We start from the raw sequence: 15,074 nt of genomic DNA on the forward strand, positions 1-15,074 counted from the left end.
TATTTTTTGGAGTTATGGAACTGTTATATCTTGACCGTGGTGGTGGTTATACAACTGTAGGCATTTGTTAAAACTTGCAGAACTGTACACTAAAAATAATGAATTTTACTGTATGTAAATTATACCTTAATAAAAACAATGAGAAAAAAGAATACCAGCCTGGGAATTAAGAGACTGGGATCTAGCTTCAGTTATGCCACTGACTAGCTGTGTAACCACAGACTATCCTCTAACCTTCTTTGGGTCTTGGTGCCCAAAACTGTAAAGTGAGATTGGAAACTTTCTCAAAGAGTCTATTGCTGTGTTCTACAAAGACTTCCTTCTTTAAGCAAGGTGGTGGACCAGATGGCCTATTTCAATTCAGATGGCCTACTTCAGTTGCTGAAGTATCATTGTGAGGGTGACTGGACTAAAATACTCAATCTGTACACATGGTTCTGAAAAGCCTTCTTGGATTAGAAAATAGTGTTTCTAATTTGTGTCGTGGAGCTTTGGAAAAGTCCATCTGGTCATGTAATTCTCAACTAAAATTTGACACATATATTTGGACAATGTGGAAACAGCCCTTCGGGAAACACTAATGTTTAATGAGCTATAACTGGCCTTGGTAAACAATCATACTCTTCTTTTTTTCAGTTTGCAGGCACGAATTTAAAAAGGCCGGGCTTCCCTGGTGGCGCAGTGGTTGAGAGTCTGCCTGCCGATGCAGGGGACACGGGTTCGTGCCCCGGTCCGGGAAGATCCCACGTGCCACGGAGCGGCTGGGCCCGTGAGCCATGGTCGCTGAGCCTGCGCGTCCGGTGCCTGCGCTCCGCAATGGGAGAGGCCACAACAGTGAGAGGCCCGCGTACCACAAAAAAAAAAAAAAAAAAAAAAAAGGCCTTTGAAGATGGCAGCCTTTACTATCTTTGTTTGCCTTACCCTCCAGTTGGAACATTGTTTTCTATTGCTTACCTTTACCCAACCCTCAGAGTTACTATTACATTTTTACACTATCCATGCATTTGTAGCCAAGAAAGACACTGAAAACGACGCCCCAGGAGTGGTTCCATACTATAGTGTCCCTGGGGTTGAGGGAAAAGTATACAGCTCAAAAGGGAAGATACTAAGAATAAAACAATAATCTTGACGATGATGACAAAAAGTTTACATTTCTGACCCTGTGAAGCAAGCGTCCACAAACTATGGACTAGAAATTGTGTTTGTAAATAAAGTTTTATTGGTACACTACTATGCCAATTCATTTAAGATTGTCTGTGGTTGTTCTCCCATGATGTGGTGGTTACAACAGACACTCTACGGCCTACAAAGACTGAAATACTTACTATCTAGCTTTTTATAGAATAAGTCTGCCAACCCACTTCCACAGAGTATGCCATGAACTATGCTATATAGTTTCCACATAAAATCTCGTGTAATCATCACATCGTTGCTATGAAATAGGAATTACTCAGTTGACAGAGCAGAGGTGATGAAGTGTAATGGATAAAAGTTTGCTGTGAAGTCAGACAGACCTGTACTATGCTTTTTGACTAGTTGTCTGATATTGGGTCTGTTAATTAAATTCTCCATCCTCAGTTTCCCCATATGTAAATTGAGGCTAACAACAGTACTGATTATGGTAGGGTAAATGTCAGGAGTTGATGTGACAATTAGTGCACTGCTTTGCATACAGTAAACATTTTATTATACTCATTAGCTATGAGAAATAGCTTTCAGTATCCCTGGGTGTTTTTCTTCCTAGAAATATCCAGTATTAAAGAGGTAAGGATGCCCCGCATATGCTTGATTATGGATTAATTTGACAGACGCCAAAATAATTTGCACCACTTCTGTGTGTTACATAAGGCACCTTTCCCCCCTGTCTCTCATGGACTGAGCAGAAGGAAAGTATAATAATGACGTTTCCAGCTCTGTACTGCATTTCCCAAAAGACAGCTGAGTTTCCTGCAGGAATGTGCAAGCAAGTAAGACCACCAGATGGACACCCCGGCCACTCCACAGACAGGACACAGAAGACCAAAAGGCTGAATGAAGGAAGAACTGCCTCAAAGGCACCAAAGGGAACGACAGTAAAGCAGGGCTAAACACTGATTATGTTGCTTGCAAATGTCAGGTAGTTACAGGGCCACTGTGAATAAAGGCAGGGAAATCAGAGGCCAGCATTTTAGCTGAAGGAGAGTTCTGGCTTTAGATAATGAGCTGTTTCAGGAATTTTTGTCATGATTCATTGACAGTGCCTATAAACGGATGCATTTACTATGAATCCACCATATACATTTTTTTAAACACCTTATAGTTTTTGCCTTTGGTCGGTATCCAGAAGGAGGAGAGCAAGAAAAAGGAGGGCAGAGACTTCACCTTCCCTGTGTTCAGATAACCCATAGGGGCTGGCTAGAGCTCTCCTAGCCCATTTGTGACTACCTTGGCCGTATTACTGTCATTGGGCTCCTGGCAACTGAGTGACAATGACTGGTGTAGAATGAAAAGTTTAAGACAAGTTTTAAAACATCAATTAAAAGTTGGAAAATTACCCTTAATTATCTATTAGCTTATTTCTTCTAGAAACACAGTAGAATGAGCTTTCAGATGGGTGTAACTAATTTGGAGGTCTGGTTACAAACTGAGGTAACTGATTTGATGTGTGTATCATTTCTACAACCAAAAGAATGTTGTTTCCTTGAGAGGAGATCTTCAGAGTTCATTTGTTTCATTTTGGAGTTGATTTCCAAGTTTGTGGTAGGTTCTTCTGAACACCTCTAGTGGGGATAAATAAGACTTCATCCTTTGAGGATGGGGTTCCTCTTTGGAAATGGCAGCCTGATATTTAGCTTTAGATCTTATAAATAAAGTGGGTAATCAAGCACAGAGAAACACGGTGGGTCCAAGATAAAGATTGGAAAAAACGAATAACCCAATTAAAAAATGAGTAAAGGATCTGAACAGATGTTTACCCACAGAAGATACACAATGGTCAATAAGCACTTGAAAAGGTGTTAAACATCATTAGCCATCAGGGAAATGAAAATCAAAATCACAGCGACATACCACTTTACACATATTAGAATGGTTATAATAAAAAAGACAGACAATAACAAGTGTTGGCAAGGATGTGGAGAAATTGAGACCCTCAAACACTGCTTGTGGGAATATAAAATGGTACAGCTGCCATGTAAAACTGTCTGGCAGCTCCTGTAACTTACACTGGGAGTTACCATATGACTCAGTAATTCCACGCCCAGGTATATAACCAAGAGAAATGAAAACAGGTCCACAGAAAAACGTACATTCAAAATAGCATTATGAATAATAACCAAGATCCAGAAACAATACAAATGTCCAACTGATGAATGGATAAGTAAAATGTGGTACATTCATATGATGAAATACAATTTGGCAATAAAAAGAAATGAAATACTGACACATGCTTACAACACGAGTAAACCTTAGAACCATTATTCTAAGTGAAAGTAGCCAATTGCAAAATACCACATATTGAATGATTCCATTCATAGGAAATGTCTAGAATAGGTGAACAGACAGAAAGTAGATTAGTGGTTTCTAAGGGCTGGTAGTTGGGGGGGCCTTGGGAGGAAATGGGGAATGACTGTTAATGGGTACCGGGTTTCTTTTTGGGGGTGATGAAAATGTTTTAAAATTAATTGTGGTGATGGTTGCACGACTCTGTGACAATACTAAAAATCATTGAATTTATACTTTGAGGAAACTGTATATTCTGTGAATTACTGCTCAATAAATGATATTATAAAAATAAAGTTTTCATATAAATTAATGAGGTTGATTTAATTTTGTGGCTTCTATTACTGATAGCTAACTATGTTCTGTACTTACTGTCACACTGCACTGAGTGATGTATATATTTGAGCTCGTTTAACTCTTACAGCATCCCTATGAGGGGAGTAGATTTGCTGATCTCACTTTTCAGAGAACAGGAAACTGGAACACAGACAGATTAAGTGACTTCCCTGAAATAACACAGCAGTAAGGGTTGGGGCCGAGATTTAAAATTCAGGCCTATCTGATGCTAAAATTCATTCTTTCTCCTTATTTCTTTTAAAACATTTTACTCTTTTAAATAGTTAATGCACACTATTTCAAGACACAAAGTGACTTAAAAAGCAGATGTCCTCTATCCATCTTTTTCTCAGTCCCATAGGTAGAGTTTGCATTAGCTTCTTATGCATCAGCATTTTCTTATGTAAACAAAGAACATGCAGATATACATTACTATTTCTCCCTCTCTCATTTGCAAATGCAGTATACTCTCTACCTTGTTCTGCACCTTGTTTTTTCCACTTCACCTGGCATCTCAGAGATCCTTCCACATTACTATTCTTCATTCTTGCGTTTATAACTTCCAAGTATACTCCAGTGCCTGGATGTACCATAACTCATTTAGCTGGTCTCCTAACGATGGACACTTAGGTTCTTCCTAAACTTTTGCGATTCAGTTAAAGCTCTGAAATTGCCTCCAAAAGTAAGAAGGAAACACATAAGAAATACAATCATCTGTGAAATAAGTCCCTTTCCTCAAAAACTGGCTACTTTGAAGGCAACAACCCTCATTTAAATGTATTAGTTGGAAAACATTTCTTAAAAACAAAAAAAAATTTAATTGCATTACACCAGAGTCACAGTCCTACGTGAGCTGGGAAAGAAAATGTATCTCTAGAGACTGGAGAGGTGAGTTACACTCTTTAAGGGGAAAGCTCATGGATTTCTGAAAACTAAGTAACATTCTAAGACACTTGTTTACACTTATTTAGCATATTATTTCCACTGATTAATATTTTCTGAATTGAGGAATCAAATATTCAATACCAAATCACATATCACCCCCCTGGTACATTTCCATATGATATGTATGTTAAGCCATTCAGTTCACTTGGGTGGAATGGAGCTACAATTCTTATAATAGCAAACCTAGACCCCAAATATTTTAAGGCCACTCCAGCTGTCTTCAGAACTTCTATTATCAGTCACAACAACGACTCGTCAATTTTTGTTTCATTTTTTTTAAAAAGAAACCATCACTTCAATAAGGCAATAGATTTTCAAAAGCTGTCTGACATGAAATGAGTTTGAACATTAACATGGAAAGGACAAGCGATAAAAAAGGGTAGTATTAGTGCAGACAAAATATCCAAGAGCTAGAGAATGTGATCTCTTCTAAAGGGAATGGAATGAAAGAGTTCTAAAGCCACAGCTTTTCAAAGCTAAAGAAAATGACAACAACTGAATTGAAAAGGCTGAACTTAGCATTATCTTCCCAAAACACAAACATGTATTTAGCTTAATAGAGTTGAGTAGTATTGCAGGAAAAATCTTATATATTATGAATCTAGGGCAATGAAAGTTGTAGAAAATGATTTTGCAAAGCAAACACACTGCAGGCTGACAGTAGCAGAGGGAAAAAAAAAAAGTCCAAGGTGCACGGGATGAGTTCAGGTCTCATTCTACATATCACCACGGGAGGAAAACAAAAGAGCTGAGGAAACCCCAGACGTTAAATAGAACAGGGCAGAACGACGCTTGTGACTGAAGCTTACAAAATGTGAATGCATTTTCTGATTATAACCGTAATATGGATTTATAGTAGAAGATTTGGAAAATTTAGAAAAATATAAAGAAAACAGTTAAAATCACCCACAATCTCACCACCCAAAGAGAACCATTATCAAAATACTGGCAAAACCATTTGCATCCCCTTTTCTGTGTGCATATAAAAATATGTTCTTTTTACAAAATTGGGCTCATATTATAAATAACATTTTATACATGGCCTTTTCCCCCCTACTTCCTATTACTTCTTGAGTACTTTCCCATGTTGTCATATATTCCTCGAAGATATAATTCCAATGACTATATTATATTGTATCTTCTGAATTCAAATAGAATTATCTGATTCTCTCCATATTGCTGAACATCTACGTTGTTTCTAATTTTTCAGTTTTATAAATAGCACCGCAATGGACATTCCTGTGATAAACCTTTGAATCTCTGTTTACTTCTTAAAAGAACTTAAAAGTGTATCAGTACGTCAGATTCACGTTTAAGTCACTCAGTGTACCTGTATCTGTAAATTTACCATTGGAAGTCTCTGGAGACCAATGCAAACAACGTATATCAAGTAAACAATATATTTTCATATCACTCGAAGTCTATATTTATCCTTCTAGAACAGTCATCTTTCAGGCAGTACATTACTTCCCCCAGGCAAATAGACTATTAATTGGTTAATCTAAATGCAATAACATGAAATCTGGCTGATCCAGATTTCTCCAATATCAGTATGCATGCAATTAACAATAGTCTGCAGATTGAAAAATAACCAAGGCTCTCAAAAATATATATTTTATCATCCTTTCATTTAAAATGGTGTACAATGGACATTAAAATAAAACAAATAAAGGGTTATAGTTAATGGAGGTTGACAGCAACCAAATCTTACCTAGACATATAATTTATAGTGTAACTTAAGGTTTTCTTCAAGATCCAGCTTTATTCTGTCACTTCCAGTTATAGGGCTTTTAAGTGATTTCAACATATTGAAATTATTAATGATTCTTGTTTAGAACTATATGGTTGTAATACTGCAGTTTTAAATTCCCTATAGTCTATTTAAAAAACTATTCTATTTTTAAGATGATAAATAGGGTTCTCAAAATTTCTAGAGAGTGTGTGTAAACATATATATGTATTTATATATACATACATATATATATATATACACACACACACACAGACAGACACACACCTCTAAAATGTTTTTCTCTCAGTGAAAAGCGAAGTAAAGCAAAACGCAACAAAAAAATCCCACTTATACCATGGCCATATGAACTATGGAATCACTCAAATTCCAAGGCCCCCTCAAAACTGGTAGTCAGACTAAAATAGCTGGGGCTGCACTGTACAGTTGTGCAGGCTGCACACTGTACAACTCTAGGTGGTGCAATCGTATACTGATCTATGTAACTGGTACTCTGGGGGTTGTGCAGTGCACAACCTATATAGCTGTATGTGATGACCTTGAACTTAGCTCAGATAATTCTGTTTGCTTATCCATTACTTATCTGTACATCCTTCCCTCTAGTGAGCTAAGAAGAAGAGAAGTTTTAGTAGGGAAGTGGCCTTTAAATCTGTATACTTTTTTTTTAATGAAAGAAAATTCTGCAAACAAAACAAAACAAAACAAGCCAGTTTTTCCCTGGCTCCCTTCTGTCACGACGGTAAGTGTTTCTTTCCTCCCATCTCCCCTTCCATCCACCCACTAGGCAGCAACAGGATACCTTGTGTGAGTAACTGTAGGTTTCTGACTTCTTCTCGCACCTTCAGCTGGAGCACCTGTTGTAAGATGTGCTGCCGGAGGTTCTCCTGGGCAATCCCCATTCGCTCAAGCTTTTTGTCTGTAAGTCTCAGCAGGGCTCGCCCTGCAGGGTTTCAAGAAATAAGAGGAAAAGCAAATGAACAATGGCTGGAAAAGGATTTCCATCTTCCTCTGGGCTGATCCTGCCATAACAGAAGTTTCCATCTAAACACAGACACTTTAGAATACAGGGTCCTCCATTATGCCTGCTGACGGAATGGATAGGCAGGATGGAAAAAAATCCACAACTTTAAAAAAAGAACTTCAATTTTTATCTAATATTGGCAATCCCCAATTGACCCACACATTGAGTTAAATAAATCAGCAACATTTTAACCTGGGTATTTGGGTCACAGATTGCATGTTTCCATAGAAACAATGCTCTCTGTTGGGTGATGGGCTCTGAGGCTCACCCATAAAAGCCCATGTCACTGATAAGCCAGCTGAAGACTTAGATGCTCTAACTGTGCTTATAGATAAACTCCGGCACTGTTTAACCAGGTTATGATAATGTTTCTGTGAAACATGCATTTGAAGGTCCAGTTTTATCGGCAGGCACCCACCTCCCCTGCTGCACCCCTGGTTGGTGGGAGCTACGCTGAACCCAATCACTGGCCTAAGGAAAAAATTCCAGCAGGGCTGAGCATGGGCAAAAACAAGGAGCCTCCGGTGTGAGTACCCTCAGAACAGACACCCTGGGCCCTGGGCAGCCTGGCATAGTTTCCTTTCAACCTCTTTCTTTTCCTGAGTGGTGGCGGGGGGTGGGGCAGTCTGCATGCTTCCCTTGCTACTGTGGTTTCCATCAAATTCCCCAATTCTCTCTACTCTGTGCTTGACCTGCACAAGAAATAAAGAGAATAGCACGGCCCTGTACTCTCCCTCCAACACCCCCAGTCACCAGACCTGCAGGTCTTTTTTCATTTTAATTGATGACGAAAAGACAGAGTCCACCAGTGATCAATGGTAAGTCTCAGGGTATACTACGATATATGCTTCAGGAACTAAATTCTCTACCTCCTCAAAAAATAAACTCAACAGCCAGAAGGTGAGGTTCATGGGCATTTAATCTGAGGAACAGGGAAGCCTATGTGGCCTCTGAGTAGAGACAGGTGAACAGGGAGAACTAGTTAAGAGCAACCCATGCTGTGCATACTTCTCTTTTACCTCCCTTTCAGCTTTGCTAAATGCATCAGTCAGGATAAGTTAGGGTCCACGCTGCAGTAACAAGCAAGCCCAAAATATCAGTGGCTACGACAAAGTTTATTTCCTGCTTATTTTACATGTCGACTGCAAGTCCATCCATTTTGAACATTGTTGATCACTGTACCAGAGGGAAAAGAGAGGTGTTGGAAGGTCTCATAGTATCAATGAAATGCTCAGCCTGGAATCATTTATAAATTTTTGGCCAGAACTAATCACATGAACTTTCCCACCCGCCAAGGGTCCACACTTGAACTGTGCTTCTATCACGTGCCAGGAAGGTGGTAGGGGGGAAGAGATATATTTGATGGGCAGCACTGATGAGAACCGCACCAATATCGACTTGGCTCTGGACCAGTGCCTGGCAAGGAAGTGAGTGCAGGGAGTTGTGGAGGTGGGTGGTAGTCTGAAGCTTCAGTAAAATTTGCATGTGGAAGAGGAAAAAGGGGTGGGGGAAGGGGAACCTGAGGTAGCTTGGCAACAGTGGGCAGATCATCATGGCCATGAGAAAGGAAGCATAGGACACACACAGACTCAAGTAGTTCTGACTGTCTTCTGCGATAGGCAGAATGATGCTCTTTCTGCCAAAGACGTCCACATCATCTCAGGAACCTGTGAGTCTCTTACCTTATATGACAAAAGGGACACTGCTAATGTGATTTCGTTAAGGATCGTGAGATGGGAGAGTACTGGCGTTACTCAGGTGGGTCCAATCTAATCACACGGGTCCTTATAGGTGAAAGAGCAACACAGGAGAGCCAAAGAGGGGAGAGATGTGTCCATGGAAGCAGACACTGGAGAGATGCAACCACAACCAAGGAAGGCAGGCTTCTACAAGGTGGAAAAGACAAGGAATTGGATTCTCTCCCACACCCTCCAGAAGGAATGCAGCTCTACCTTGATTTTTGCCCCATAGGACCCACTTTGGACTTCTCATCCCTACAACTGTAAGATAATAAATTTGTGCTGTTTTAAGCCACTAAGTTTGTGGTAATTCGTTACAGCAGCAATTGGCCTTGCAGCTGGAACTTAACATGTTTTTAAGAAGTCAACTGAGGGACTTCCCTGGTGATCCAGTGGTTAAGAATCCATCTTCCAATGCAGGGGATGTGGGTTCAATCCCTGGTCGGGGAACTGAGATCCCATATGCCGTGGGGCAACTAAGCCTGTGTGCTGCAACTACTGAGCCCACGTACCACAACTAGAGAGAAGCCCACGTGCAGCAATGAATGATGCCCCATCCGCAACAAAGATCCTGTGTGCTGCAACTAAGACCTGACGCAGCCAAACAAACAAACAAACAAACAAACAAACAAACAAAATATATATATAAAGTCAACTGATGGCTTCAGATTTCCTTTGCTATCCCTTTCCTAATTTCTGGGCACTGGCATACTCAAAGGGGCAGAGCTAAGGAGTGTTGAGTCTGAGTCCCAGGCTTCCGGGACAGCCCCGCCTTCAAGTATTCTGCTGTCAGACCTTGATCCTGAAGTGATGTTCAGAAAACACTGAGTGGGACTTGGGTATCATTTACGTGGATAATTGGTCTCCAAATAGCAGATATTTAGCTCTTTATATAGGCCCTCAACTCAACAATAAATACTGCAAAAACCCATGAAATTCAGATGATCTAATTCTCTTCCTCCTCCCTTTTCTGGTCCTCACTATTTGGGCTGTGGTTTTACAAACTGGGACATTCAGCAGCCAGAGTTGCTGAGGTGTTGGTAAGATACTTGGGAGCTTTGGTCCCGAGAGGTTGGCTGGTCCATCATTAGTGCTCAAAGGGAGGTTTTATTCCAGTGTGCATGGTTCAGTTTCTTTGCAGACAAAGAAACAAAGATGTCGCCTTCCCCCAAGAACCTCCAGCTTCAACTGTTCCATGAATGCATCTGACTGATCAAAATGTGGATACATGAGCCCTATCAGAATTTTATCTCCTACTTGGGTTAAAAGCATCAGCTCTGAATGTACAAGTAACAAAACTCTACCAGTTAAAAAAGTTCGTGCATTTCACATTGTGTGGTACAAACAACTGTACCTATCAACAATTCACCTCTTATAGGCTTGACTGTTCAAGTTGTTTCAGCCCTGAGACTAAAGATGTTCTTGCTGTTATTTTCATTATTTCCATTGATAGGAAAATTGAGAAAAGTTAAAGAATACTGAAAACATGAGAGCTTTTTCTAATTCTTACTACTTCACCTTTAGGTGTGCTCTATCTTCAGCAGTAAGAAAATAGAGTCTTAGGAGAAAGATTAAGGGAAATTATATGAAAGAGTTTCCTGATAAAACAACTTCTAGAAAAGATCATCATCTGTACACCGAGGAATTTATGAACAAAATTTGCTGCCTTTCTTGGATGGTTTCTACAGAGCCATTTAAGTCTGTGGTTCTGAAAACTCTTCAGAAACATTAGATCATTTACAGGAGGAACCGTCCTAGCAATCTCCTGACCGCCCCCACCCCCCCCCCCCCCCGCCGCTGACCACAAAATAAAGAGTGTCCAAACAAGTGTGGGTCAGGGTGGTGACAAGCAGTCAATCATCAATTGCATCTTTTATTTTTCAATTTATATTGTAACTTTTTGTTGCTTATCATAAAAATCCAATTGTTAATTCAACAAACACTTTTTGAGCACTGTGTCTTGTCACTTTGTTATTCATGCTTGGATAATGAGGAACAAGACAGGGTCACTCCTGGAGCTTTCAGACTGATGAGAAAGGCAGCTAACGATCAATGTTTACAGGTATGTGACGGGTCAATCCTAAGAAAGAGCAAATACGGGAGCCCAGAACTGGGTGAGCTAAACTAGTCTGGGTATCAAGGAGCTGTCAGGGAGTAAAGGATATTTAACCTGGGACTTAGGGAGTAAGTAACAGTTAGACCAAGACTATGGGATAAAGCCAAGATTTTTTTTAGAGTCCAGTAACCATGTAGATGGAGGAGGCTGCTATGGTAGGCAGAAAATAGAGGAGTGCTATTATGGCGTTTACATTCCTATGTTTTCTCACACAAGTGTCTTGAATGACCACCTGCCTCTGCGGTCAGCTGCCTACACAGGGAGGGATCAAGGAGAGAAAAGTCAACCCAATCTCAAAAAAGAAGCACTGGGACTGGTGATCCAGTGGTTAAGACTCTGTGCTTCCACTGCAGAGGGCGCCGGTTCGGTCCCTGGTCAGGGAAGATCCCACATGCCTCGGGGTGCAGCCAAAAAAAGAAAAAAAAAAAAATCAAAAAAAAAAAGAAGCAACAACTAAATTTCCTGATACTCCAAACTGGTTCTAAATGGCATTTCGGTGACCAGGCTGCTGGGCCCTTCACAGACTCATAGATTGTTGGAGTTGGAAGAGGCTTAAAGTCCTCCATATTGATCATAGCCGGGCCTTCTACTCCTTTCCTTTATTAAGTATTTACTGAGCACCATCATATGCCTGACCCTACTCTGGGTATTGCAGCGATAGAGATGAGTAGTATCTTCTGACTTTGTGGAGCTTACCATTTGCGTGAGAGGCAGACAGCAAACAAATAAACCAATATATAGGGGTAGACAGGGACCCCTACTGGAAGGACGGTGCTGTTGTAGTTCGGGTGGTGAGAAAAGGCCTCTCTGAAGAGGTGACCCTGGAACACACAGAAGTGTCAAGGCAATGAGAGGAATGGCAGGAAGGCTAGTGTTGACTAGGGCAAAGTAGGCAAGATAAGTATGTAGGAAATGCGGCCCAAGAGAAGGCAGGGGCCACATCATACAGGGCCTCCTAGGCCTCGGTGAAGACTTTGGATTTTATTCTAAATGGGGAAAGTTTTGAACAAGGGATGACTTGGGCATAATCTCACGTATGAAAAGAATCCCTCTGGTCAGTATGTGGGGAACGAACTGGGGGTGGAGAGTAAGTGTAGCAGTGATGGGAAGAGTCAGAACACTGCCAGGGCAGTCAAAACAAGAAGCCAGGGTGCCCTGCACTAGGGTGGAGGTGAAGACATAGTGAGAAGTAGTAGAATTCTGAATTACAACACCTAGAAGTGGGGCATGAGAGAATGGCAGACATCAGAGATGACTCAGGCTTTCAACCTGGGCCACCAATGGCTGGGGGCACCCTTTCAGGGCAGGAAGTTGAGTCACTGCTCCAAGAGAGGGTGTACCAGAGGAAGGAAATCATGGTAGTAATAGTGCTATTATTTTTTTTCTTTTGAGGGCGCCTGGGATGCAGAGAAGTAATGAAAAGTATGGAATTAAACAAAGGAGGACAGTTACGACAGTCTTCTTTCCTCCCCACAGTGTTTTCATTCGTTCAATCCTCTCCTCAGATCCCAAAGCTCTGAGCTGACTGGGCTAAGGTGAGCACAGGCATGCCGCGATGGAATTTAGAGAAATCAGAGGGACCTCTTATGACCTAAGGTCTGTATTGCTTAACCCCAACAGTTGTCTTGGGTGCTAAAACTGTTTCCCAGGACTCCCTGTAGAAATCCAAGACAGGGAATATTCCAAAAGGAGCTTCACCCAGCAGAAACATGGATCTGACGCTCTGCTAGCAATCTTGGAAATAAGAATTTTGCTGCAATTGAAGCATGAGTATATACACAAAAGCTTTATTGCATGTGGCCTAATACAATGCCAGCTCCATAGGAATAAGTACCTTTCCTGTCAGGTTCTCCACTGTCACAGGTTCCCTACTGCTGCCCACGTGCTGGTGCACAAGAAATATTTATTGAACGGATATACTTAGAACCACTAAATGAATGTTGTTTTCTTTACTCACTACTGATGATCTCAAGGTCGTTAAATTAGTGGCTTTTCTGCTTCAAGAGACTTGACTGGACACCGACTCTCAGACAGGAAAATACCGACAATGAGAAATTGAATGTAACGGGAAGGAGGTAGCGTTTTGTTGGTGTCGAACATAGGAACAACTGCCAAGTTGAACGGAATAGAGAACTTGAGACTAAATGACCACTTCACTTTCCTACAGGCTTAAAGAAAGACGAGCGTCTTGTTCTGCTTTGGAACAAGCACCAAGTGAGACTATAAGCTTTGCTGAGCAGATGGGCAGCGAGAACAGGTAACTGACAACAGACTTAGAGAGCAGTGTATTAGTTTCCCACAGATGCCTTAACACGTTACAAATACAGGGGTTCCGAACAACAGAAATTTACCCCTCATAGTTCTAGAAGCCAGAGTTTAACATTGGTGTCACTGGGCTGAAATCAAGATGTCAGCAGGACCACGCCCCCTCTGGAGGCTGTAGGAGAGAATTCGTTCCTTGATACTTCTAGCTTCTGCTGGCTGCCAGCATTCCTTTGCTTGTGGCCACATCACTCTAATTTCTGCCTCTATCTTCACATCACCTTCTCCTCTTCTGTGTAGGAAATTTCATCCTGCCTCTCTCTTATAAGGACACGTGATGTGATTTAGGGCCCACTTAAATAATCCTGGAAAATCTCCTCCTGCGAAGATCTTTAATCACATCTACGAAGACCTTTTTCTTTATAAGGTAACATTTACAGGTTCCAGGGATTAGGACCTGTATCTCTGAATGGCCACTATTCAGTCTGTTACAAGTTGGAAGGAACCTGAGATTTCTGAGTATGGCTCAGGGTTCATTGTGTTCCACGGAGAAGTGAGGCTCAGAGAAAGTATAAAACCACACAGGAGATGGAAGGAAGACTTGGGTCTAGGCAGGTGCCTCTGACTTTCAGGCCCAATCTGGTTTGTGGTCTGTAGTTCAGATGACCTCCATAGTCTGTTCAGAGAATTGTAAGAGAAGCCCTGTCACAGCTTTCCAAGATGAATGACCACATGTCATAAGGCCCAACAGGAAATTTCAGGGTAAACTGGAGCGGGGGGCAAAGGATGTGACTTCAGCTCCTACCCTACTGGAAAGTCTTGGTGTCACTGCAAGTGCTTGGGGAATGCCACTTTCCCCAAAGAGTGCGAGTTACAGGGCCTCTTCTCTTCTGGAAATAGAGGTCACTGTACAGTTCCCGAAACAAACAGCCATTTGTGCACAGGGTTAGCTCCAAATCTGATCCCAGGTAAAGGTCTGTGTCACACACCAGGTAGATGCCCCTGGCTCTACCCCAGTCCTGGCTGGGCCAGAGCAACAGAGTGAACAGAGTGACAGGTGCTGGGCATACCATCAGGGTACCACAGCCTGAACCCATGTTTCTTCAATCTCACCGTGACTCCAAAATCAGAATTTGTGGAACAGAGATATAAGGAGAGACGCATAATCACAAAAGCATGGGATCATGAGATAAATGCCCAGGAAATCACACCTGAGTCTTAATCTCCTCAGGTCTACAATGGGAATGACAATGACACTGTTTCATAGGGTGACTGTGAGAATCAAATGACATAATACAAACACACACCCTTTGCAGACTGGAACCACCATGATGATGCAGTCAGGGCACTACGATTCTTGGCTGGCTGAGGCTGCTTCGTCCTCCTTCCTTCTACTCCCCTTCTTCCTCGTCATCACAATAATAA

General features: G+C 41.4%; 1 protein-coding gene across 3 annotated transcripts in view; it reads right to left on the minus strand.

Annotated features, from left to right (window-relative positions):
• SAMD12 (sterile alpha motif domain containing 12) overlaps positions 1 to 15,074 on the minus strand; it is a 412,259-nt gene that overhangs the window by 168,643 nt on the left and 228,542 nt on the right. For 2 of the 3 annotated variants that reach the window (XM_069541569.1, XM_059995093.1), the window contains one exon: positions 7,174 to 7,451. In XM_069541569.1, the coding sequence (XP_069397670.1) occupies positions 7,243 to 7,451 (209 nt within the window). In that variant the 3' untranslated portion in view covers positions 7,174 to 7,242. Of the gene's footprint in view, positions 1 to 7,173; positions 7,452 to 15,074 lie in introns of those variants that run through there. The other variant, XM_059995094.1, reaches the window with a different exon arrangement.

Source organism: Delphinus delphis, chromosome 17 (assembly GCF_949987515.2).
Source record: "Delphinus delphis chromosome 17, mDelDel1.2, whole genome shotgun sequence".
NCBI lineage: Eukaryota > Metazoa > Chordata > Mammalia > Artiodactyla > Delphinidae > Delphinus > Delphinus delphis.